Source organism: Triturus cristatus, chromosome 8 (genome assembly GCF_964204655.1).
Source record: "Triturus cristatus chromosome 8, aTriCri1.1, whole genome shotgun sequence".
Taxonomy (NCBI): Eukaryota; Metazoa; Chordata; class Amphibia; order Caudata; family Salamandridae; genus Triturus; species Triturus cristatus.
The window spans coordinates 1,321,488,786-1,321,516,696 of NC_140591.1; the positions used below are offsets into that span (position 1 = coordinate 1,321,488,786).

The 27,911-nt window shown below is 41.6% G+C and overlaps 1 protein-coding gene across 2 annotated transcripts in view; it reads right to left on the reverse strand.

Moving 5' to 3' along the window:
• Positions 1–27,911, reverse strand: part of LOC146805739 (stomatin-like) — a 475,458-nt gene that overhangs the window by 396,116 nt on the left and 51,431 nt on the right. Inside the window, exon 2 of one of the 2 annotated variants that reach the window (XM_085623041.1) lies at positions 4,087–4,204. The exons of the other annotated variant lie outside the window; for it this stretch is intronic. Coding sequence (XP_085479167.1) covers positions 4,087–4,111 — 25 coding nt within the window. The 5' untranslated portion in view covers positions 4,112–4,204. The remainder of the gene's footprint in view (positions 1–4,086; positions 4,205–27,911) is intronic. 2 annotated transcript variants of the gene reach the window in all.

The following is a 27,911-nucleotide window of genomic DNA, read 5'->3' on the forward strand; positions in this document are numbered from 1 at the left end:
GGATGTTATAATGTTCATAAATTTCTTCTGTCCTGGACTAATCCACCTTCTCAATCTGACCTGTTGATGGAGATGTCTGATCCTCCATATGTAGGATATCTTGCAGGCTTGCCTCATTTTTATAGTAAACATTGTTTTGTACTAGATATAAAGTTGTTTTTTAACTTTGGTAACATCTACTAACTCCTGCCATATCTTCTTGTTCCTGGTAGGCACACCATTTACAAGAATTACTAGTCCTTCCACTAAATCTCTATCTACCCCTACCGTTTCAATGTTTTTCTTGACATCTAATGGCATATACACTACTCTACCTTTAAGATTTTTGCAGCTCTGTTGGGCGTAACTTGCCTGTCATTGGCTCCCATAAGTACTATAGTCTGAAATTGATGTATAATTTAGATAAGAATGGACTCAAATATTTAAACCTTGAATTGCTTCTGGAATAGGAACCAGTTCTAATTTGTTATGCACAGCTCTAGCAGACATTTTATTATCCTCTAATTTATTGTAGCAGTACTTACATATAACTTGTCGTGTGGACAAGTCAAATCTTTCTTATACAAATAAGTACAGTGCAAACCTTTGCCAGTTATCATTATTTTCGATTTCATTTTTTAAATAGAAGTCAACAGTCTGTGTTTGATTCTTGTAGTGAGTGTGTCAACAGCATATACAAACATACTCTGGTTCTTCAGCACATACTGTCTTACATTTTGTAATCTCTTCTTTAAAACTATCAACTGTAGTACCTATGCCCTGTTCTACCACTACTCCTGTTACCATCTCTGCAATTGCCCTACAGTCCTTTTCTGGACCAAAGAAACAAAACTGCACAGTATCACAAACCTTTTCTACCTCTGCCAAAGTACCATGCGAAAGTTCCTGTTAGACCTGGTACCATTGGTGTGAGTCTCCCTTCCATTTTTTACTGATTGCCTCCTCTGTTTTTAATATGTTTTGCTGGTTTAGATGCTTTGGGCACTGTGCCACTGCCATTCAGTGCCACAGTGCAAGTGCTCCCTATGTTAAATTGATGTATTGATTAGTGATTCCATGATTGGGTTATTTGATTTACCTGTCAGACCCTAGTACGGTGCACCATATGTGCCCAGGGCTTGTAAATAAAATGCTGCTGGTGGGCTTGCAGCACTGGTTGTGCCACCCACAGAAGCAGCTTGTAAAGTATGTCTCAGGTCTGCCATTGCAGAGCCTATGTGCAGTCTGGTACTGCCATGCTGACTGACCAAGTGTACCCACTTGCCAGTCCCTAAACCTTCCCTTATCTTCATATCAGACACCCCTATGGTAGGCCCAAGGGCAGGGTGCATTGTAAGTATAAGGTAGGACATGCCCTTGTGTGAGTGGCATGTCCTAATAGTGAATTACAGCCATTTTCGTTTTTCACTATTGCAAGGCTACCTGTTCTCCATAGGCCAGAATGGGCAGTTTGATTATTACATCTTATAATCCTAACTGACTCAGGGAGCATGGTAGAAATTCGAATTTAGTCTGCCTAAACTCAGAATGATAAAATACATCTTTTAGTGAAGTTGGTTTTAACATTCTGTGTTTAAAAATACCACTAGTAGGTATTTTCTTGCTTCACTGTCCAAGCCTGCCTCTGCTAGGTTGTGTATTCCTTGTCTGGAATTTGAGTGACAGGGCTGGGGAGTTCCAGGAGACAGGGTGAGGCAGCCCAGTGGTGAATAGAGAGATCTGCATCTAGATGGAAGGGGGGAGTTTCACCTGGGACCTGAATAGGGCTGTGCCTTCCCTCCACAATGCAGGCTCCACCTCCTGTGGTGTGTCTGATGTCTCTGCCCTGCACTCTGAAAGGAAAGAAGGAGTCAGGTAAACAAAGTGCTCCAGGACTGACCAGAACTGGTTTGGACTAGGCAAAGGCCCCTCTGCCTTCAGAGAACAAAGAGAAAAGTAGTATAACTATGGGGACCCAAACCCCAAGACTTTAGATCACTTCTGGAACAACAAGAACAAACCTCTGCCAAGGAGAAGAACCAAAGAAAGCTTTGGACTGCTTTGGACTGACCCCCTGCCAGTGTGCTATGTTGTTGGGTTGGCCTGCAGTGGTGTCTTCATTGCCAAGGAGAGGAGAAGGGACTTTTATAGAACTTTCATCATCTTGTAGAATATTACTCCAACGGCTTGAACTTGTGCCTGCCTCCTGCTGAAGCTCCCCTCTGAATATCCTTGCTGGGAATTCTATTTGCAGAAGCCTGCGTGTTGCTGGGAGCTGGAAGTGTGACGCAACGAGAAGAAGCGTGTCGCCACCGCAGCTGTAGTCATCGCATCGACGGAGAAGCGTGCCACCACCGCATCTCCCAGAAGGGTACCTTTATCGCAGCTGTGGCTTGAGGGTCGCCGGCGCATCATCGGAGAAGCATGTCGCAGGGCCTGTCACGGCTCCAAGGTACAAGAGTTGTCGCAAGGCTGCCAGGGCACGTCGCATTATCTCAACGTCGTCGCATCAAGGGCGCCATCTTATCGCATCGCACCGGATTGTCACATTGCATCGAGGCGCCATCTTGCCGCATCGCAACCGGGTTACAGCACGAGAATCTACCCATCACCTCCTCTCTGGTAAGGATCAAGACGCATTCCCTACTCTGCGCAAGCATTGAGGCGCGACGCATCGTCTCCCCCGAAGCAAGGACCCAACGCATCTCCAACGCTGCGAGCCTTTTGTTTATTTTGCGTTACGCATCCAGGTACTTTTGTGAGAACTGTGTCGCATTTACCAACAACTTGAACTAAGCTAATTCTACCATCTTGAAACCAATTTAAAGTACAGTATTGTGAATTTTTGCCGTTTGTGGTCTTGTGTTAAGTCTATATAATGAATACTTATTTTTATAAAACCTGTGTGGTGTCCATCTGTAGTGTTTTCACTGTATTACTGTATGTGTTCACAAATGCTTAACACACTGCCTCTGAGATAAGCCTGTCTGCTTGTGCCAAGCTACCAAGGGGGTTAGCAGGGGTTATCCAGTAGTGTAATCTCCTTTCCCTGAGTTAGAAGCAAGGGTCCCTGTTTGGCCAAAGGTACCTACCTCTGCCAACTAGAGACCCCCAGTTCTAACAGTGCCCTATTAATTTCTCCTAAACTTAAAGCAGGAGTTTTCACATAATGCAGCCATCTAACTAAAGTTCGCATTGTTGAGTGGTGTACAGCTAACATCCTAAAATGATGAAAGGTGCTTTGGCACGCTTTCTTTGATAAACAAGCTAGTGAGTGTCCCTGCAAATTTGTATGCTTTCTTAGTTTGCAAGGACCCAAACCTTGTAAGGTAGTTAATCAGTGTTTTAAACTTTGCCTTGGAAATATATGTAGAAATGTCCTAATTTATCAATGGATTGTTGTCTAATACTACAAACACTACTACAATTCCATTTGTATACAGGGGTCTGACTACACCTTCCTTGTACCTCTTCTGCAATAACTTCTTCTACATTTCTAGATACCATCATCTCTTTTGCTATAGGACTGACATTCTTCATTTCATAACATTGTCCACTTTCATCAATAGCATGGACTAATTTGTTATACTGGAGATAGCTTTCTTCATTAAAGAAAGACCCTGTACTAGAAGTATGCATCCATTTGCCAATAAAAACTGTACAACTATAAAAAGAACTGACAAAAATTACTTCTATTCACTTATCTTTTCTACTGGTTTTGTCTCTTCATACCCAATACTATTTTGTCAAGAGTCTTCCTTCATTCTATTTAGAATCAAATTGAAAAGCTTCCTCTTCAAAGCAAATGCCTTATCAACTACTCTCTCAACTTGTTCTTTCTGTTTCAGTGCCTCTCTCCTTCTATACTTCTTCATAATTCACTTTAGTTAATAACCACTCTACCACGAAGCATTCTGGCTCTGATTTCCTTAAACCGCTTCTGTCTTCTGGTTAAGGTGCGTCCATGTCTTTTACAATCTTTTCTGTACTGGCAATGTACACTTTGTCCACTCTTATTGTTTCTCACAGTTATAATTTCATTTTCTTTACTTTGTCATCTTTGCAAATGTGCACATATATTTTTAAGAAATGATTTTGTTCTCTTACCAGTAGCTCTTTTTTCTTTCACCATTTGTCTTCTTTATGCCCCTTTTGAAACTTCTGTTGCTTTTCTGTCCGAGCTTTTGTAAGCATTGTTACTGTGTGTAGTTATGTAGATATTGTTCTGTAAAATAAAAACAAGTATATTTTAATTTTTACCCTAGCCAATCTATCAACTACTTTACTACTACCTTACACATCATACAAAATCAGTTTTCATGTTATGTTGCAGTTGTAAATCTACAGATGAACCTAGATATATTACTACATGCACGTACTTCAATATGACAAACCCAGAACAATACACAAAACTTTATTTAATAGTGACCTTTAAACATTTTAGCACACTCTTGTACAGCACAGCTACAGCATAGCTCACTTCTGACTTCTACATGGTGAAAGAACAGTTTATCTCTTCTGTAGTAAATAAATGAACATCAAGGCAAGGAGGCATATTTACAAGCCCCATGCACTTCTGGAGCGTCACTTTTTTTGACCCACCGGCACTGTAATGTGGTGCTTCATATTTAAAAAGCCACTTAAAGCCTCTCTGTGTGGCTTTTCATGGCCGCACTTTGCGTGAAAGAAGCATGCCATGGGTGTTGCTGTGGGTATACAACATCCATGGATTCTGCCACATTCCCAAATTTACAACAATTCGTAAACCTGCCAATGCGTCAGAATCCTACACCTACCCAGGGGAGGTGTAGGGAGATGCAACAAGGAGAAATACTTTTCTTTCTCCTCATTTTTTCCTGTTTCTGTGTATGCGTGCTGCATTCTGCAGCACGCATACAAAGAGAAAAAACCTCTCATGATTGTTTTTTGTACAGAAAAGTGTCCCTCCCGGCACAAAAACAATCATCCCCACAACACAGGCCCCCTTGCACCAGGGTGCAAGGTTGCCTCTGTTGGCCCATTGCAGCCAATTGTATGCCAGCACAGGGAAGAGCATAGGGATCCATCATATTGTTGTGATTATGAGGCATACCTGTGCTTTGAAAGTAATGCAGCATGGCGCAGCCATATGGCTTGCAGCTCTGCACTGCATTACTCTTTTCTAAATTTAGCCCCAAGAGTACACGTACATACAGTGTTTGAACACTATAAATACAAAAACACAACATAAGAGCTATTGGATGCCTCTCTACCACTGTGTTAGTGGTCTATTTACTATCTCCGTACTGTTCTACTTAAATGTATCAGATTTACATTTTGGGAAACGGTGCATATAATAATCTGCACGTTAATGTCTATCAAAGCATATACCTCACTAATTCTTCCAACCACATGCAAAGAGTATGTCACAGCTTGCATATATAATTTACCAGATGGTTCTAAAAGACTACATATTCTTCAGTAAAACTTGTAGAAACATGTGTTTGAATACATGACTACTTTCTGTATGATTGAATTGGTGCATACATAGTGCCTAGGTAATTCTTTGAGGATACAGGTAGTGCCTAGATGACTCCCTGAGTAAATCAGAACTCCATAGGTTGTTCCATATCAGCATAATTACTGCCTACATGTGTATACCACTACTATCTGGGTGCTTGGATGATTGCATGAGTAGTGCCTGAATGATTAGACAAGTGGGTTAGTAATGCTTCAATCATTCAATACGTGCATAGATACTGGTTTGATGATTATGAATGCAACTTTGTGTCTGGATGATTGCAGGAGTGCATAGATAGAATGTATATGATTTATAGAGGGCATGGCTAGTGCATATATGGTTGTTTAAATACATGCATAGCACCTAGCAGATTGGATAAGTGCATGATAAGTGCATGAGTAGTGTTTCAGTGATTGCACTGCTACTCGGCTGCAGCCCATGTGTTTTTGGTTCTGTGAACAGGTAGTACCTGGGTGTTTAGATAACTACATGGGTAGGACCTGGATATTTCAATGAGTGCCTCAGTAATGCCCGGCTGATTACATGGGTGCATGACTAGTGTCTGAGTGATTCCATGACTCCATTGTTAAACTTTGAAAGATTGGATGAAAGTAAGTGTGCTGCTGGGGTGATTGAATTAGTGCAAGAGTATTCCGTCAGTGAATAAATGAGTACATCGCTACTGGATGAATAACAGGTGTACTACAATAGTACTCTCTACATAATTAGATGACTGCATGAGTAGTGCCTGAGTGTTTACACGAGTTCATGCGTGTGCCTCAGTATTTCAATGACTGCATGGGTTGTAAGTGTGAGCTTAGATAACTGCATACCTTCTGTGCAAGTGTTACAATGACTGCATAGTTACAGCCTTGTTAATTGCATAAGTACATTGTTACTGTCTGGGTGATTAGATGAATGTATAAGTAGTTCCTCCATAGTTCAATGACTACATATGACTACATAATTTCTGCCTGCCTGATTCAAAGAGTACATGTGTAGTGTCTAGGTAATTGAATAACTCCATGGATACTGAATCACTGATTTGATGACTGCCTCACTAGTGGTTGGGTGATTGCATGAGTACCTGATTACCGACTATCAAAAGTATCTTCATTACTGTTAGATATATAACAGTTGTGACTATAGATGTGACTCATTGGTTATCTCTTTCTGTCAGTATCAAACAACCTGTGTTACTGTGTATATATGCTTTTATACTGAGCTATGTGTGAGTGAAGTCTAGATATCACACTTGGTATATAATTGCATACATTGCTCTCTAGAAGACTACATTACTTTGTTACTGAGCATGCAAATGCATCAGGAAGTTTCTAAAATGGCCAACAACATTTTTAAATCTTTCAAAGGTACACCTACATAATTTCTCAAATACTTCTTCTGCTTCTAAAACATATATTAACCATTTCTTAAACAAAAGTTACACACCAAATGAAGGTAGTACAATAATTCTTGAGGTATTCTGCACTAATAATCCTCCTCAATTTTAAACAAACCATGTTTAAAGAAAAAACACCACCCTCACCATATACATGAAATTGTCATCACCATGTAAACATATATGTGATTTCTTAATAGATGTACACCATCAAGCCATCTTTCAAAAAACATATACCTCTTTGCATCTTTAAGTAAACTCAAAAGTCCCACCATATATATAGCTATCTGCAACCACTAGAACCATATCCCACCATATAAGCATATGCAAACACTTCCCAATGCATACCTAACCAGTATTACTTCTTTCCAATTCCTATACAGGCAGCCAACATGTTCTCATCTTTTATTTGTGACTACACTACTCTTGTTTAATAATGTTACTGAAAGTACTACAACTCCCAACATGTAAATAACAGATGTATCTCTTATGCACATGATGTTTAGACATTTAAAACAGTGTTAGTTCCTCATTGCAAGTTTCCACAATACTAGACTATTATTTAACAATAAAGTACACAATGTATTTGAAAGAGGCACTAATTCATTTTTCTCTTACTTCTCAAAACATTTACCACTAACCTCCTAAACACATACCCTCTAATAGATACAGTTCATCTAATATATTTTTTCATATCACTGTGATACTCTTTTTTTTTCAAACTCCCATATACATCTTCATTTCTAATGTATTTTTTATAAAGGATTAAAAAGTTATGAACATACCAGTAAATTCAGTTTGTAGATTATATTGTGGTTTTATTTCTTTCTGGATAGTTTTGACACTGTTCGGATTTGTAAAACTAAGTACAAGAATGGTATACCACTCTCATACAAAGCAACCATGAAATGGCAACCTCTTCAACTTTGCACTCTGTGATCATGAGAAATCATGTCTTTCACTAGTGAATGGTTAGTATCTCTTAACCCTTTCCCACCCTTTCAAAAAGAGATTCCTATCTATATGTGATGTTTTTACGATGATCGCGTCGGAATTGCAAAAAAAACGGGGGTTCAAAACTATATCTAGCTTCATTAAAAAAAAAAAATACTACACAACACTTTATTACTCAGTCCTGAGTTGGAAAATAAAGCTTACCGTTATTTAAATTGTGTCATCACTTCTCAACTTTTTCAAAACGTTTCTGTCTCTTTAACCCCCTTCCACCCCAAAACACTCTTAGCTCAGTGAACCTAACAACTCAATGGAACCAGTATCTCACAAGTTCCTTCTAGAAAAAGCATGCTACTACCAAATGAGATACAGGAGGTGTGGTGTACTCCACAGGTTAAAAAGCATATTAATGTCTGTATAACATTTCTTATTTAAACAGACAATAATAAGACTTCTTCCTGAGCCATCCAACACACTACCTAATATTATTCACTTTCATGCTGACAGCATCCAATGAAATATATGATTATTTTTATTTTAGCTGATCATCCTGTGGAAAATACCTAATTCAGCTGCAGCCTTCTCCTGACTACTATTGCTCCTTCACTTCAAAAGGCTTAGAGCATGGATTGTGGGCCACAGATATATCTTTTGGGAGAAGGAGGCTGCAAAAAACATAGGTATTACCAGGGACTTGGGTTTGCCAAATGGGCAGATTACTTGGTTTGGCCAGAGAGGGTTAAAGTTTCATCAGTTGCTGGCTTTGGTTAAATCCATTGTGGCTTCCCAAGCTCTTCACCTTATGATTGTGCACTGTGGTGGCAACGACCTAGACACATTGACGGGTAGGGCTGGAAATCCTAATGAAAGAAACCTTTGCAGCACTGATGTCGCTTTTTCCTCACACTGTCTTGGTGTACTCTAATATATGCAAAGACAGAAATGGAAGTGGTCAAATCAATTCTGTCCACAGATTGACACAGCCAGGAAACATCTGCACTCCTCAGAGACCATTGCATGGGCTGTATCTCTGACAACAAGCTGCGTTTTGACATGCATGGAATTTATAGAAATGATGGAGTGCACTTCACAGATAAAAGCAACAGCGTGTTTCTAAGTAACCTGAAACACTGCATCCGGTCTTTTGTGTAGCTGTCATATACACACAACCAACACATCGGTTGTTGTCAGAGCCACCCTAGTACCCAAACTATTGTGAAGTTTTTTTCTGAAGGTTTTTTTTGGGGGGGGGATCTTTGTGATGATGTCGTGATCCCCACGGACACTTCGTGAAATCGGAAAACAAAAGCAGACATTCAATGACCACCAACACATCAAAAAATAATATGTAAAAATATCCATTCCAAACATTGCACAACACATATTACTAAATAATAATAATAATAATAAGGGAGTTTTATAAAGCGCTTGGTTACGCTCAGATGGTGTGTCCCCGCGCTAAAACAGAAGAACTTCCGCAGACTAGAACATAAAGTCTGCACAGGTTACCGTGTATATAGGTATGTTTTTAGCTTCCTCCTGAAGCTAGGTTCAGATGACTCCAGACGGAGGTCCAAAGGTAGGGCATTCCAGCTCTTTGCCACCAGGTAGCGGAAAGATCTACCTCCCACGCGAGCCCGCCTTATCCTCGGGACCTTTAAAAGGCCTCCATGGGAGGTGCGAAGGGCGCGCGTGGGTACGTACCTGGTGATCAGGTTCTGGAGCGGTGTTGGCGCCTTCCCAGTAAGGATGCGGTGGCAGGTAGAGAGGGCCTTAAACTCGACCCTACTTCTCACTGGCAACCAGTCAAGAGTCTGAAGGGCAGTTTTGGAGGCCGATCTTTTGGGAAATTTTAGAATGAGGCGGGCTGCCGCATTCTGCAACACCTGAAGGCGATTTATTGCCTTGCTGGTTGCTCCCAGGTACAGCAAGTTGCCATAATCCAGGCGTGATGTCACGAGGGCGTGCACCAGCGTTCTACGGGCTGACATAGGAAGGAGATCTAAGACCTTCCGTAGACTTTTCAGAACGCTGAAGCAGACACCCGCCACACGTCCTATCTGAGGTCCAAAGGACAGGTCAGCATCAAGCCAGACTCCAAGGTTCTGAACTTCTTGACAGGGTGTTGGAACCTCACCTAAGCATGGAGGCCACCACGCCGACGACCAGATAGATGGGTTCCCCCCCACTACGAGCACCTCGGTCTTGCTGCCATTTAGTTTGAGGCAGTTGGTGGACATCCAGGCTGCAAGGTCTTGCATGCAGACTCTGAAACTGTCCACCGCAAGACCGGGCGCTCGCGAGAGGGAGATAACCAGCTGCGTGTCGTCGGCGTAGGACACTATGTGCAGACCATGGCCCTCAGCAATGGGGGCCACTGGGGAGACATATAGATTAAATAGGGTGGGGCTCAGGGACGATCCCTGGGGTACGCCCTGGCCCAATCCAATATCCCTGGAATAACATTCGCCCTGGCAGACCTGAAAGCTTCTCCCCATCAGGAAGGACTGGATCCATGCGAGTGCAGCTCCAGATATCCCTCCACTATTCAGACACTGTAGCAAGGTGGTATGAGCTACAGTGTCGAATGCTGCACTCAGGTCCAATAGGATGAGGGCCATAGTATGACCCTCATCCACCCCCTGGCGTAGGGTCTCCACAGCCATCAGAGGCGCTGATTCTGTTGAGTGGCGGGGACGGAAACCAAACTGGGTATCGTGTAGTAGGGCAACCTCTTCCACGTAATCCATCAGTTGCAGGTTTACCGTTTTTTCCGCCACTTTAGCCAGGTAGGGCAGAAGGGAGATCGGCCGGAGGTTCTCTAGCTTCTCAAAGCTAATGTTAGGTTTCTTCCTGAGAGGTAGACCCACCGCCTGTTTCCAGTCTTTGGGCACGGTCTTAGTGCTAAAAGACACATTCAGTAAGTGTCTGATACATGGTTCTAGTACCGGTAAGCTATCCACTAGCCGTTTCGGCGTGGTGGGATCCCGCGGGGAACCCGACTTGACGGATCTGCAGATTTTTAGTAGGTCCTCTGGGGGCGGGGTGACAAAGTTGGTCAGTATATGTCTGTCCCCCCATTCCTTCGGGCTTTCTGCAAATTCAGTCCCAGCAATGGGATGACTAGGAAATGCCGAGTAGATTTTGGCTATCTTTCCGGCGAAGAAGTCAGCGATCCTGTCACAGGATTCCACCGAGCAGTCATCTGGAGCAATGGCTGGTTTCCCACTCGAGAGGGTTTTGTAGAGCAAGAAAAGCTCCTTCATCGAGTCACCAGCTTCACTAATTCTAATAGTGTAATATGCTGCTTTGGACTTCCTGATTAGCCCGTGATAAGTTCGCCTCTCAATTAGGTAGGCCTCCCTAGTTTCCTTAGAAGGAGCCCCCTGCCACTGTCTTTCGACACGCTTCAATGCTGTTTTCATGACTCGTAGTTCATCACTGAACCACGGGGCAGTTTTTTGAAAGCAGCCACCCGATTTGGCATGTGAAAGTGGGGCTGTACAATCAAGCGCCTCGTTGATACGCTTACATAGATTGATATTAGCCGTATCTGCATCATCCCCCCCAGGGCTTCCTCCTTTAGTCAATGCCACACAGAATTTAGCCTGGGAAAAGGTAGCCCATCTCCGCCTAGGATGGTACAGTATTGCTGGCTCCGGAGATCTTACCCCAGGAATTCGATTGGAGAATGGTACCAGATGGTGATCCGACCAAGGGATGGGAATGGGGGTCATGGCTTCTACTTCCCCCCAATTGACGAATATGGGGTCAAGTAAGTGTCCCAACTGGTGAGTGGGACCACTTACTATTTGATTCAGTTGGAGGGCTCCCAGCGCCTGGCAAAAGTCCCTGCTAACGTTGTCTGTAGGGTTGTTCAAATGTAAGTTAAGATCCCCCAGTACCAGGAATTTGTCTTTGCGTAGCGCAGCCTCCATTATGTCTTCAACCAGACTCTCCCCAAACCTGGCTATAGGGCCTGGGGGTCTATAGATTAACATGCCCTTCAGCGTGCAGCCTTCTTTTACTTTAACAGTAAAGCTCCCTGCCTCGCTGTCCAGGATGGGAGAGTGGTCTAATTGGCATTGTAGACTTTTCTGGGCTATAATAGCAATGCCCCCTCCTCTACCGGTGGGTCTATCCTGCCTAAGCATTATGTAGCCCTCCAGTAGTGCCTCTAAGGCATCAGGGGTAGAGCCTTCATCTAGCCATGTCTCAGTAAGAAACACAAGATCCCACTGTTTCTCAGTGAGTAGGTCGTATAGATCTAATTTGTGTTTCCGCAGAGAACGTACGTTGAGCAGGCCACAGTCCAAGATAGAGTCTCTAGGGACCACATCCCTGCCGGGATCAAAGGAGAAGTGGCAATGCTCGCAGCCTGTATTATCCTCCACTCGCAAGTTATGTAGACATGGGCTGGCAAAGGTACTGCGGAAGGTCAGCAGTTCCTGCCTGCTCCACCGTGTATGTCCCTCCCGAGGGACATAAGGTATGGCCCTAGACCGCGTACGATCGCGGACGGGTGCAGACGGGCTTGCCTTAGGCGCGCCTTCGGCGCGCTGCCGGTGCGCCCGCTGCGCCCGTCCGCTGCGCGGCCGGGAAAGACACATGATTTAAAGGAAAAAAAAATAAAGGAGGGGGTGTGGCTTAGCGTAGAGGGGCGTGGCCTGAGCAGGGGGGCTTCCCCGGAATGGCGTCGGTCTTTGGAGCAGCCCGCAGCAGCGTCTAAATCGGCTGCGCGGGAGATAGTGCAGGCAAGAAAGTGGCAAAGTGCAAAGGCCAGGTAGGAAGTAAAAACACAGAAATACAAATTTTAAAACACTCGTTGCTTCCGGCTTCCGCCTCAGGAGTTCGAATCTGTCAAGCAGCGCGTAGGTTAGAACGCGCTTTAAAGGGCGGAGGGGCGTGGCCTAGCGTAGAGGGGCGTGGCCTGAGCAGGGGGGCTTCCCAGGAATGGCGTCGGTCTTTGGAGCAGCCCGCAGCAGCGTCTAAATCGGCTGCGCGGGAGATAGTGCAGGCAAGAAAGTGGCAAAGTGCAAAGGCCAGGTAGGAAGTAAAAACACAGAAATACAAATTTTAAAACACTCGTTGCTTCCGGCTTCCGCCTCAGGAGTTCGAATCTGTCAAGCAGCGCGTAGGTTAGAAATACATACTTCTTTTGTTTAAACTCATGTTTTTGCACTAAGTTTTTTTAAAAGCCATCTTTAAGACCTATATTCCATTTTTGGGGTTATACAGGATGTCGCGATGATGTCGTTAACCATGAGGATCGTGCCTTTTCCATAAAGTCTAAAACACATATATCCACACATACTACAGTATTTTACACAACAGGGGATTCTTACAGTATTCTCTAATGTCATGTTTTTCTAAAGATTTTATATAAAAACCATCTCTAAAAACAATTTATCCTTTTCGTGGTGTCTCCAGAGACCGCAATAACGTAGTTAAGCAAGATCCCCTCGGAAACGTCGCTAAAACGGAAAACAAAAGCAGACATTCAATGGCCTCCAACACATCCAAAAATACGTTAAAAAATCCATTCTGAACATTGCCCTAGACATATTTCTATATACATATTTCTTTCAAAGCATGTTTAAGCTCATATATTTGACTAACTTTCTTTATAAACTAACTTTCGGTCCTAATTTCCGTGTTCGTGGTTATTTTGCACATTGCTATGACATCGTTAACCGAGTCAATCGCGCCTTTTCCATGCAGTGAAAACACATATATGCACACACACTACAGTATTTTAAACACTCGAGGTTTACCACCGTACACTACAAACTCATGTTTTTCTAGTGTAGTTCTAGAGCAACCATCTCTAAAACCTATTTTACCTTTTCGCAGTAAGGCCGTAGATCGCGAAGATGTCGGTAATCGTGATCCCTGTACTTCCGTTGCAAAAGTAGAAAGCAAAAGCAGGAATTTAATAGCCACAACCACATAAAAAAATTATGACTATATAATTAATTCTTACCATCACAGTAGATACATCACTATCTAAATATCTAAATAACTCTATGAAAACATTTTATCAGAATCTCAATATCTCTATAACAATGCGTATTAATGATTCACTGACATTTTTCTTATAATCCCACCAATATTCACAACGACGTTGATAGTCGCGATGTCCCCATGATGGTACATGGTTGGCCACGGTGGCTGTCGCGGCGTTGATGGGAATATCGCACGAGAAAAAAATCCATTTTGGACACATTAAGTGTCACTAACGTCTCAATTTCTCAACCTTGGTGTCAGAGTAGCACCACCTTCACCCCTTATATGGATTTTCCCACATATTTTCATATTGCATCCAGACAATCAGAAAATTCGTGGTGGCGCATGCGTTTGCGAATCGTCGCGAAATATCTGCGGCCAGAGATATCACTATAATTTTAAACTTACATTTCTCAAAAACCACTGAACACCAAAATTCAAAAGACACTTCTTTGAGCAGACATCTACCTCCCAGCCAAATTTGGTTTAAGTCCGTTTAAGTCCGTTCAGCGGTTCAGGCTGTAGGAGTGGCTAAAGGTTCCTGTGGGATTTAACATTACAAACGCAACCTTATTTTGCACCCCAAATTTTTGGTCCCCACTGCATGGATCTCCCCCAAACTTTCCATAACAATAGTACCCACTGTCACAGTTTTTTGGCAACATTTCATGCAGATTGGTCAAACGAAAACAAAGTTATTGTCAAGTCAAAAAATACGTTTCCCATGGAAACTAGGTCCTAACTATAACTACCTACTGGCAACTGCCAGTAGGTAATATGTATAAATATATATCTATATCTATATTTAGCTATATATATATTCACTGAAAAAACCATAGGTTTCATGTACGTTATAGTTAGGAATTGGCATTTAAAAACCTTTGAAATTCACTGAAAAAACCATAGGTTTCAGGCACGTTATAGTTAGGAATTGGTATTTAAAAAACCTTAGAAATTCACTGAAAAAAACATAGGTTTCAGGGGCGTTATAGTTAGCTGGACATTTCCCTCGTACAAAACCCTAGAAATTCCCCTGTTATTGTTAGTTCAGCTAACTATAACTCGCGCCCCTGAAATGCACTGCTGATGACGTCACATATTACATCACTCATGACATGGTCAGTGACATCACTGATGACATCTCAAATGATATCACTGATGACATCACTGATGACATCATCCATTGAGTATGTGTTTCTGAACAGTTCTATTATGTTTACTATATATAGGGAAAGGCCTGTTGAAGAATAAGTGGGTGTACAAGTGTGTGAATGGATGATTTTCTAGGTGCGTAACTGACTCTATAAGTGAGCCATTAAATGTATCTTACTGCAGACTAGTGACTAAACTGTGTGAATGTCTGTATGTGTCTGTGTGCTGGTGTATAAGTGGCTGCATGGTTTTGTGAATAGCTATATGAGTGTCTATATGGGTTATTGATTGGTTGTCTGAGTATCTGTATGGGTGCCTGAGTGTTTGTGTGGGTAGGGTGTGTGTGACTCTGTGACTAGATGTGTGAGTGGGTGATTCACTGGGTGCATGGTTTTAAGAATGCATCTGTGATGGACTGTATGGTTGGGTGAGTGTATGTATGGGTGTGTTAGTGATTGAATGTATATCTCAGTTGTACATGTGTCAGTAACTACATATGTGAAACGCAGTGTATATGTGTGTAAGAGTATATAACTATCTATATGTGAGAGTGTGTGATTTTGGGAGTGGCTGTATGCGCCATAGTGCAAGGATATCTGTGTCATGTGCTGTTTGTTTTTTTCTGCAGAAAGACACAGAATTTGTTAGTATTTTTATGAGTAAGTGATCTTGAGTGTGTTTAACTGTATAGGTGAGTAAATTGGACTTTGATTAATTATTTGCATGACTGACTAGATGTGTCAGTACCTCAATGGATGATTGGCGGTGTGTGAGTGTCTATATAGGTGTATAAATGCACAAAGTGACTGTAAGTATGAGTGACTGTAGAGGTGAGTGAGTGGACATGTATGTAGACCTAAAAGTCAATGAGTGGGTGAGTAGTTATTGGTATTGGAGTATCTATGGTTGTCAAAATGGCCGTCTGAAATTTTGAGTCGGTGTATCAAAGATTATATTAGGGTGTGAGAAGATGCACTAATTTATCACGTGGATGACGTCATCAGTGATGTCATCAGTGATGTCATTTGAGATGTCATTTGAGATGTCATCAGTGATGTCATCAGTGATGTCACTGACCATGTCATGAGTGATGTAATATGTGACGTCATCAGCAGTGCATTGCGGGGGCGCGAGTTATAGTTAGCTGAACTAACTATAACAGGGGAATTTCTAGGGTTTTGTACGAGGGAAATGTCCAGCTAACTATAACGCCCCTGAAACCTATGGTTTTTTCAGTGAATTTCAAAGGTTTTTTAGATGCCAATTCTTAACTATAACGTGCATGAAACCTATGGTTTTGTCAGTGAATCCAAAGGTTTTTTAAATGCTAATTCCTATCTATAACTTATCTCTGAAGATATCATGCTTAATGATTTTGATTGGATTTCTATATTTTTCAAATTCAGTGTGTCATTTCATTAATTACATTTTTTCTAAAATACTTTTTTATCACCATTTTTAAACGTATTTTTTCAATTAATTCTTTTAAAAATTAAAAAATATTTTTTTAACTTAATGGGTTTTTCAAACATATTTTTTTAAATATTTTTTTAACTATATGTGCAAAACTTTATTTTATATATATTTTTTCCATGTTTTTGGATCCCCGCACTCTGCGTGCACCGTTCTCGATCCCTACACGATAGCATCCGCGCATCGTATACGTCGGGTACGTGGTTAGTGCGCGATTCCAATGCGACCAGTACGCGACTCCCAGCCTATACGTAATGCGACATTTACGCGGTTCCGTGATGCGTCATCTGCGTCTATGACGCGGTGGGTGCGCGGATCCCGCGAAGTATTTAACATTTAAAAACAACATATTTATGTATTTCATGTGAATATTAATTGAAGACAAACTCTAAACTAGTCTTAAAAGTAATATATTTTGACATCGAATCCTATATTTCTTTTTAATTCAATTTCGCGAATGCGCGCTGGGTGCGTGCTGCATAAGCGCACGGTGCACGGATCCCATGTGACCTCCAAAAAAAAGATTTGATTGGTTCATTACACTTCCTGTTCTAACTACTGAAAGACCCCACCCATTTCAATCATTCTTCTTTGAGCTTCTTTGGAGAACCACCTCTTTGGAGAGAAGAAGATTTTTTAGACTAAGTTTACACTTAGCTCTAACTTTTTTCAACCAAAAATGGCTTCAGGGCAGCAGGCATCACCTGCATCACCTCATAGTTCTGAGGATGAATTTTTGCCGGAGGCACCACTCAAAAAACGTTTTTCTTCAGTGGTGTGGAAATTTTTTACTTTTCCCGAGGGGCAGAATAAGACCAATGCCACCTTGGTCACGTGCAAGATTTGCAAAAGAGTCCTATCGAGAGGGGATCCTAACAAGAAATACTCTTGCGGCACGGCAAGTATGATGAAGCACATGAGGACCCTTCATCCAAACAATCTTGCAAAAGAAGAGTGCCGACGGATGAGAAACACTCCTGCTTCTGGGCCATCCACCTCATCGCAGCCAAGCACATCAAGAGTGCATCCATCAGCCCAAACCTTGGACATCCGTCCTCAATTTCAATTTTTAAAAGTGCTCTGCACTAAGTGCAATAAGACTTTGTGCTAAGGCGAGCAGTCGATCGATCTGATCTGCCGCCGCCAAGAAAGTCAAATTTGCTAGTTTTTTTTGTTTTTTTTTATTGTTCCCTGAAGTTCATTGTTTGGTTTATCCTGTTTTTTGGGGGGTTTTTTCAGAAAAACCAAAAAAAATCTCAAAATTGTTAGAAAAACCAAAAAAAAAAAATATGAAATAAGGAAGAAGAAAAAAAAAAGTTCTTGTAAGAACTAACTTTCCTGGTTTAAAAAAAGAGCTAAATTTCTTTGTTAGTGTGTGAAAGTTTAGATGAATGTATCTGTAGTACGTAATTGACTGAATGAATGCATTAGTAGCGTATGGTGAATGTATAAGTGCAGAACTATAAGGAAGTGCTGCAGCATCACACAGTAACCTCTTTAACTGCAGTGTGCTGTAGTACTTCCAAAGCACAGGGATGCAACATATGCACATAAATATGTGGCAAATCTATGCCTCTCTGCACGGCTGCTTAAACTGCAGCCATGTGGTGACACAGGCACCCTTGCACCATGGTGCAAGGATATCTGTGTCATGTGCTGTTTGTTTTTCTACAGGAAGACACACCTTCCTGCACAAAAACAATGAGAAAATACATTTTTCTCCTTCAATGTATGCTGAACATTTCAGCATGCATTGAAGATATAAAAATGTGGAGAAATTAAAACAATTCTCTTTGTTGTGCTTTCCTACACCAATTTTAGAATGGTGCACCATTCACATACATATCGAGATTTATGATTTATGATAAATCTAGACATGTGTCTTGTTCTATGAGTATTAAGTGCAATCATGCACAACAACACTTATAGAACACCCTTTCAACACAGTGGTCTAAATGATGAGGTTGTATTTACATGGAGTATAAAAAGTGCACAGAGTGCCTTTTCCTCTCTTTGTAAATACAAAAGAGTATCTTGCACAATAACTATGTTACAAAAAGTGACATATTTCAGTTTTTAAATTTCCTTGCGAATGATAGAAGGTAAGCACAGAGTTTTGTCTGCAAAGATGTTCAAAGAAGAATGATTGAAATGATTGCGGTCCTTCAACAGCTAAAAACGTGAAATATTATGAACCCCTCAAATCTCTTTTTTTGCAGGTCACATGATATCTGATTATGGTCAGATTTCAAAACTACATAAACAGAGTGTTTTTTTAAACGTGTTTCAACTTTGTAGCTTCTTGCAGGCCTCTTCATTCTGCATAATGAGACTTAGTTAAACTTACCTTCACAGTAATAGGAATAAAAAATGGTATTCATTTTTTGCTGTTTTTCATTAAAATATAAATTCTTAAAAATTGCTCATTTTAAAATTTGGATATGTGAAAGAAAAGAAAAAAAAATTATAACATATAATAATAAATTTTTTACAACACAACATAATTTCCACAAAGTAATTTGTTTGCCTTTTTTGCTGTTCTCAGAATATATTGAATTTCTCTCGAAATAGCGATTTCAATGGTACTCATCACTTAACAGCGGGCAAAAAAAAACAATCAGAAAGATTGTTAAAAAAAACAACATACTATTCTCAGTAAAATACCAGAAAATACAAATCATACATATATGAAATTAAAACTGTAAATGTTGCCGCATTAAAATAATCACTGAATAAATGACCATCAAAAAGTCCATAATTCAAAAGTATACCTTTCCTTGAGGCCAAATGGTATTTTTGCACTTCTTCTTTATGTAAATGGTCCAATGGTAGTCCTATTAAATTATAATAATAAATTCCTCAGAAAGTGAATTATCTTCCTAAAACTTTGGCTTTAAAAATATTAGGTAGGAATTTTGTAATTCCCTAGGCAGACGTTGTTTGAAAACCAACTGGGCATCATTACAAAGTGTCCAGCCTTTGTCACATTTTAGATAGGCAGTGTAATGTCCCGATGTGGTGGAAGGAACATCATTGAAAATTATTGCAATTTCTACAAAAGTCCTTCCTGATATTGATAGTTGTGCTGCTACAAATTGGTCTGGCAGGAATGCGAAATCGGGTACTGAAATCTGTTCAAGAAATTGAATATTTAGCAGAAAATTACCTTGAAAGTACAGATATTTTGAAAACCAATATATTGGACACATACTATCCAAAGAGAAGTCATCATCTTGAGAACATGTGTCTCTATGAAGTGCTGCAAAACTACACTTTTAAACGGAATATTACAGAGAACATCAACAATGGAAAATATGGAGTGATTGGTTCTGAAGGATGTCTGGTGAAACAAAGGAAAGGAAATTTAATTAATCACAGAAAACTGAGTTGCGACACTGCTGACAAAAGGGAATTTTACTATTTAGCCCTTTTGCAAATGTTCAAACCATGGCGTTCTGAACTGGAATTACTTGGAGATTTTCTCAGCTATGAAGATTCATTTAATGCTTGTAAAGATAGCATACAATGCAGTGCTTTCGCAAATTATGTGAAAATGTTGAATGATGAAATTGATCAAGAAGCTACAATTGCAGCTGAGATTGCTAGAGACAGTTCTCAAGACACTACACTGGAAGTGATAAGGGAACTGCACACAATCTACATATTTCACGACTGCACTTTACTGTCAATACCTAACTCATTTAATGGAAGCATAAGCCATAACTGTCTTCTAATGCTACTAAAACTTCACAACATGACATGTTTTAAAACAGTTATCTGTCAGCAAATACACAATGTTACCAAACACTTCTCTCATAGTGGTTCCCAAATGTACACAGACCGCAATCCTCTGCTGATGACATCAGATATTACATCACTGTATTTAGACACCTATTTACCCATGTCTTCTTCCATTAATCTTTAGCTATACATATATTACAAATATTTATTTTTCAGAAAGACACATATGTAATCAGTGATGTAATATCTGACGTCATCAGCAGAGGATTGCGGTCGCGTGAGTTATAGTTGCCTGCACTAACTATAACGGGGGAATTTTATTGTTTTTTTACGAGGGAAATGTCCAGCTAACTATAACATGTGTAAAACCTATGGTTTTTTAAGTCAATTTGCAAGGTTTTTTAAATGCTAATTCCTAACTATAACGTGTGTGAAACCTATGGTTTTTTAAGTGAATATATATATGGACAGCTCCTCAGAGCCAGACGTAACTGCAGTACATCACAGGTACTGTCCAGGGAACAGGTGAACATGATTGGCCATTTTAAAGCACGAGGCTATTCAGGGAAGACCATTAGAACAGCTATTGAGAAGGCCTCCACAAGGGATAGGGATAGTCTCTTGATCCCTAGGGCACGAAGCAAGAGTAAACAGGAAGTGAGACTCATCACCACCTTTTCCAACGTGTCCCAGGCACTCCACAGAATTGTAAGCAAACACTGGCACCTAGTTAGACAGGATGTAGCCATAGGTAAGCTGGTCAGTCCTAAACCTCACATCACATACCGCAGATGCAAAATCCTTACAGGATACTCTGGTGCAGTCACTTCACGCAGCAGTGCAGGAGAACAGCCACTTGGTTAAAGGAATTACTTGGCTTTCAGAAATGTGGCCGTTGCAAGGCCTGTGCCAACAGTCGCAATGTAAAAAGCTATCAACTGCCATTGGTAGAAGCGAGAAAATACTTCTATTTATCAATTGCAACACTGAATTTGTTGTCTATGTCCTGACCTGTATTTGTGGCTTGCACTATGTTGGTAGCAATGTATTTCCCGTGAAAAAATGCATACTTGAACATCTGCGTGCCTTCAGGAATACGAATCTTACTTACACTGTTGCCAAGCACTGCGTGCTGGAGCATGGGGAAGTCTCTGATATCAGCTCTAAGATCTCTTATTTGGAATTGACAGGATTGCAGTACATCCTCGTGGAGGTGACCGCGAAAGCCACCTGTGACGCTTGGAATCAGAGTACATCATTCGCCTGCAGAGCAAGGCTCCCAGAGGCCTCAATCGTGAGGAGGACCGTCATGTTCACCTAGGGTAGAGAAGATACTATATACAAGTGGTGCCCTAACACCACCTTGGACACTATATATTTTGATATCTTTAGTCTGAGTTCTTGCTTTGCCTGCAGTCCATCCCTACAATTTATTTCCTCTTCGTCAATTGCATTCAGCCTATATCCAACAATATGGGGCTGCAATTGTTAGTAGTATGCATTACCACCACGTTCTCACTGTATAGCACTGAGGGTGGGTTCCCAAAGTGTAGGCCGGGGAATTTTCTCATGTTCCTTATTCTATACTCACTATGTCATTTTATTTTAATTTTACTTCACTTCTATTAGTCCATCGTATGGCAGGACTATATAGCAAAGATACCAAGGCAGCCGTTTGCTGTAGAGTACTGCTCGACCTATAAGTTGTAACCTTTAACAAATGCCGCACATTCTTACTAGGGGCTAATAACCTACTGTTTCCCCCTTTCTTTGATCCACAATGCCACTTGGCGCTGCTACTGTATGTGGATGGCTTTATCAATTTACACCTTTATGCAGTACCACTTAGTTTCCAGTACTCCTGGGGGGCGCCTTATACATTTATCAACAAATGCCTGCTCTACACAGATGGCTCATTTTTATTCTTAGTTTGTGCAATTTATTTTATTCCTATTTTTCACGTACTATATATATATTTGATGCATTAAGGTCAATGTTAAATACTTATGACACTTGCAGGGATAACGTGACTGGAGTCTGTTTTCATGTTTACTTGTGACTCTAACTTGGATGTATTTCTTTCTTTTATGTCTAGTCATTAATGCCTGGTCATGCTTTGTTGTTGAAAACATTTAAAAGTAGCCACTTCCAGTTGCAGAAGTGACTTTGACAAAGACCGTGAGGTTGAAACGCATCAGTCAATAAACCATTTTTCTGTACAATTCAGTGCGGCTTTACCTTATTGTTGCGAGACGTAAGAAATTTGCATATATCTCCTTTGCATTTGTATCCTTGTTCTAGTCGTCTTAAGTACACAAATGTTTAAATGTTTTAAATGCCAATGCTTAAGTACAGCTTTTTTAACAAGGTTTGCACTGTGGGATAAGGTGGAAAGTTTGTTACATTTAGTTTATGTATTATTTCAATGACACTGATGTTTTTTCATTTTTTGTTTTAATGCAGTTTTTAACCACAATCAAGAAATGCCAAGGAACAAAAATATCTACATAAGCAAGTTAGCCCACAGGGGCAGAATTGCATTCAGTTATGAATTTGTGAACTGTGTTGTTTGATAGGTTCACTGACCTGCACAGAGGCTTGCCTGCTCTAAATGACAGTGTAATGAATGCTTTAGGTGACAGAATAGTTTAAATGAATAGTCATACTTAGTCCCTACGACACATTGCCTTTAACAGCTCATAAAACAATGAAAGGGCCAGGCGCTAAGGACTACCAAAAATAGCAGTGAGATACTTTAATTAATGCACACTGTGGCAGAATTGTTAAAAGGAATAATTATCGTTAATCCTCGAGTGTCAATGCTTCCAAATGCCTAAACCTATGAAATGTTTCTTTGCTATGGATTGCCACAATTGTCATCTGCTTGTAACACAGCAATGTAATACAATGTATACCTGGTTGAACAGAGGGTAGCACAGAGCATATGAGCAAGGCAAGCCAACGTAGAGTGAAAATAATTATTTTAATTATTCGTTAAACATCCAACCTTCAAAGGTACATGTATATTTCTTTGCATGTTTTTCGAAGAAATTTCTTTGGGAATCACTGTTTAATTTGATTTGAAACACACTGTGATTAATGTAATGTCAATTCAAAGTGAAGTAACTCTGAAAGACAGTCTGTTTTCACTATCTTTTGTAAGTCCGATCACATGATCATTTAATTGTCAGGAAGTAGAAACCACAGTATTCGAGATCAAGGGAGCGTATCCCGAAACTCGTTCAGCTAACTATATCTCGCACCCCCGCAATACACTGCTGATAATGTCACATATCACATCATTCACAACATGGTCAGTGACATCACTGAAGACATCACTGATGACATCATCCAGTGACTGTGTGTTTCTATAAAGTTTACATATGTTTTATATATATCTGCCAAGGTGTATTGAAGAATGAGTGGGTGTATAAGTGTCTGGATGGTGGATTTAGTAGGTGTGTGACTCACTGTATAAGTGAGTGATTAAATGTGTCTTACTGAATGCATGGGTTATTGACTAAACTGTGTGAATGTCTGTATCTGTCTGTTGTTGTGTAAGCTGCTGCATGGGTTGATGAGTAGCTACATGAGTATCTATATGGGTTATTGATTGGTTGTCTGAGTATCTGTATGGGTGCCTGAGTGTTTGTGTGAGTGGGTAGGGGTGTGTGACTCTGCATAGATGTGTGAGTGGGTGATTAACTGGGTATATGGGTTTAAGAGTGCATGTGGAAACAGCTGTATGGGTGGGTGAGTGTGTATATGGGTGTGTTGGTGAGTTATTGGATGTCTCAGTGGTACATGTGCAAGTAACTACATATGTAAAAGAAAGGATATGTGAGTGATGGTGTATATAAATAACTATATGTGAGAGTGAGTGATTGTGAGAGTGGCTGTATGGATGAGTGTGTACTTGCATCAGTGATAGTATAAGAGAGTAAGCATGTGTTAGTATCTGTATGAATAAATGAGGTGGTGTGTGTATAACCGTATAGGTGAGTAAATGGAAGTGCGTGAGTGTTTGTATAGCTATATGAGTGCATATGATAGTGTTGTATTGATGAGTGACTGCATGTATGAGTGACTGTATGGGTGAATGAGTGTATGTGTGTGTAGACCTAGGAATCAGTGAGTGCATATGTAGTAACTGATATTGGTGTGTCTATGGTTTCGAAAATGGTAGTCTGTATTTTAGAGTGGGTGTATCAAAGGTTATATTAGGGCGTGAGGAGGTGCATCAGATTTTCACGTGGATGATGTCATCAGTGATATCAGTGATGTCATTTGAGATGTCATCAGTGATGTCATCAGTGATGTCACTGACCATGTCATGAATGATGTAATATCTGACATCATCAGCAGTGCATTGAGGGGCCGTCAGTTACAGTTAGCTGAACTAACTATAACGGCAGAATTTCTATGGTTTTGTACGAGTGAAATGTCCAACTAACTATAGCGTCCCTGAAACCTATGTTTTTTTAAGTGAATTTCAAAGGTTTTTTAAAATGCTAATTTCAAACTATAATATAGCAGTCACGTTTTCAGACTGTTGGAGAAAGGTGAGTGTGGCCTCCAAAAACCTTTTAGCAAACCCACTGTGTGGGATTTCCTGAAAGTAAGAGGAGAGGTAGTTAGCCCCCAACGTCAACCTTGGGGGCCAACTACCCCTTTTATTACCTCCAGTAACTCCCACACAGCAGGATTGCTAACTTCTTATATCAGGCTCACCTCCTCCCTGCACTACTGTGCAAACGTGCCCCCTGGTGCATTGTTAGCTTGCGCCTTGAGCGGAAATGCAAGAAGCAGGCTCACGGAACACTCGTGGAATGTAGGCCCACAATCTTCGGTGCAGATGGTGCTCGGGCTTGGGCTACAAGTAACCCAAACAGCGACTTCAAGAGATGTCTGGAAGTCAATGCACTTGCAAATGTGCATGGTGACCAGGAGTTCCGGTTCCACGTTACTCACGAGGGCTGCGGGTCTCAGCTTTGCTGGGGACTCGGGTCGGCCGCTGAGAAGTCTGGAAATCCTCTTCCTGGGCTGCAGATACTTCGGAGACCGGCAACTGCTTCATTGGGGCCTGCCAAGCAGGGGAGTCACTCCTTGACCCCAAGGGAAATTTCTTCAGTCCTCTAGCCTTGAGTAGAGCGTCAAAGTTCCAGGATTCAGTTGCAGAGTTTGTCCAGAGATATCTAAAGTTCTGTTGCCAAGGGTTCCTTACTTATACCTAAGAAAGGAGTTGGACTAACTCAGGGGACCCACCTATGGGAGGGTTTGGAAAGAGGGGTGAATACACCCATTTCCTTTGTCCAGTTTCACGCCAGAGCAGGGGCTGTACTGGTTTGAGCTGGACTATGCACAGGGACACCAAATGTGCCCCGAGTGCAGGACTTCAAAGCACTCCCACCCAGCCCCAATACACATCAGCCTGTCTGGGAGGTGGTTACACCTTCCTGTGACAGGAAACCTATTGTCCAGGCCGCCCCTGCCAGAGTTTTCGGTCAGCAGCAGGGGGGCAAAACTGTGTCTGTGGCAGCAGCATCCATTTTGTGATGCCAGTGCTCTTTTAAGTTGGTACCGGGTATACCGGTGCTGTCATGTCTCTCCCTCTAGAAGGGTGGGATCATACTCCCACACCAGTTACTGGTGTGGGAGTATGATTACAAGGTGTTTGACACCAAACACAACATGTTTCCGTGCAGCCAGTCCAAAGTTAGCATTTACTGTTTGGTTATAATGCACTTAAGAGTATATGATCAGGCTGCACTAATGACAATCCTGGAGGATGGATCCCGAAGGCTGTAGAGGGGCTCAGCTCATGCCTGGGCACCGTCTAACATATAACCAAGCACCCTGCCTTCAGGACTGATAAGGCCTGCCATAGGGGTGACTGATAGGATTCTATGTGCAGTGATAGGTGAGATATAGTGAACCTATATCTCTGTAAGGGGTGCATGCACCACCTTACCCAGGCTGCAGTAGCAGACCTGTGGTGTCCTTTTGGAGGGCTTTCCAGGGGTGGCATAATACATGCTTCAGCCCCTGGTAGGCCTCTGGGGTACCTATGCCCTGGGTACATAGTATACCATATACTAGGGACTTATAAGGGCACCCCAGAATCCAATCTGTGGTCTACCTAAAGTACATGGAATCAATTTAGAGAGGAAGCAGCTAGGATGGGCCCCAGCCAGACTAAAGTCGAAAAACAGTGTTACAGCAGCAAAAAGTGGGGGTAACCATAAGAGGCAGATCCTACTCTCCTACACAACCCTTCCTCTACCAAACGCAGGGACATTAAACTAACCTTGACCAGTTGAGTCTTCATGTTCTAAGTGGAAATAGCTGGCGAGTCCATCTGCATTGGCATGGTTACTCCCAGGTCTATGTTCCACTGTAAAGTCCATCCCCTGGAGGGAAATGGACCACCTAAGCAGTTTGGGGTTTTCACCCTTCATCTGTTTTAGCCATAAGAGGGGTTTATGGTCTGTCTGAACAATGACTTGAGTACCAAACAAGTATGGCCTCAACTTCTTCAGAGCCCAAACCACAGCAAAGGACTCCCACTCAATGGCTGACCAACGTTTCTCTCTGGGGGTCAGCCTTCTGCTTATGAAAGCTACTGGCTGATCCTGACCATCATCATTCAACTGTGACAATACAGCCCCTACCCCAACTCAGATGCATCTGTTTGCACAATGAACTTTTTGGAGTAATCAGGACTTTGCAGAATGAGAGCAGTGCACATGGCCTGCTTCAGGTCATCAAATGCCTTTTGACAGCTAACTGTCCCCTGAACCTTTTTGGGCATTTTCTTAGAGGTTGTCATTCAGGGGTGTCACTATTGATGCATACCCCTTGACAAATCTTCTGTAATTCCCAGTCAGGCCTAAGAAGGCCCTCACCTGAGTCTGGGTAGTTGGAGCAACCCAGTCTATTATGGTCTAGTTTTTGCTCTGCAATGGTTGAACCTGGCCTCCACCTACAAGGTGGCCCAGGTACACAACCTGACCCTGCCCTATCTGGCACTTAGTAGTCTTGATAGTGAGGCCTGTTTTTGTAGGGCCTCCAAAACATTCCTCAGGTGGATGAGGTGATCATCCCAGGTGGAGCTAAAGACAGCAATATCCTCAAGATATGCTGCACTATAATCTTCCAGGCCTGTAAGGACTTGATTCACAAACCTTTGGAAAGCAGCAGGTGCATTCTTCAAATCAAAGGGCATTACCACAATCTGAAAGTGCCCACTAGGGGTAGAAAATGCTGTCTTTGGCTTTGCATCATCAGCTAGTCTGATCTGCCAGTAGCCAGCTGTCAAGTCAAATGTGCTTAGAATCTTGGCTGAGGCCAAAGTATCTATTAGCTCATCTACCCTTGGAATGGGATGGGCATCAGTCCTAGTGACTGCATTGAGACCCCTGTAGTCCACACAAAACCTCATCTCTCTCTTGCCATCTTTGGTGTGAGGTTTAGGCACAAGGACTAGTGGACTAGCCCAAGGGCTATCTGAGGGTTCAATGACTCCCAAATCCAACAACTTTTGGACTTCTGTCCTTATACAGTCCCTGACATGATCAGGTTGCCTGTAGATCTTATTCTTCACAGGCAGACTGTCCCCAGTGTCCACTCCATGAGTGCACTAGGTAGCCTGACTTGGAGTCAGAGAAAACATATGTCTAAACAGGCTGAGAAGTTTTCTGCAGTCAG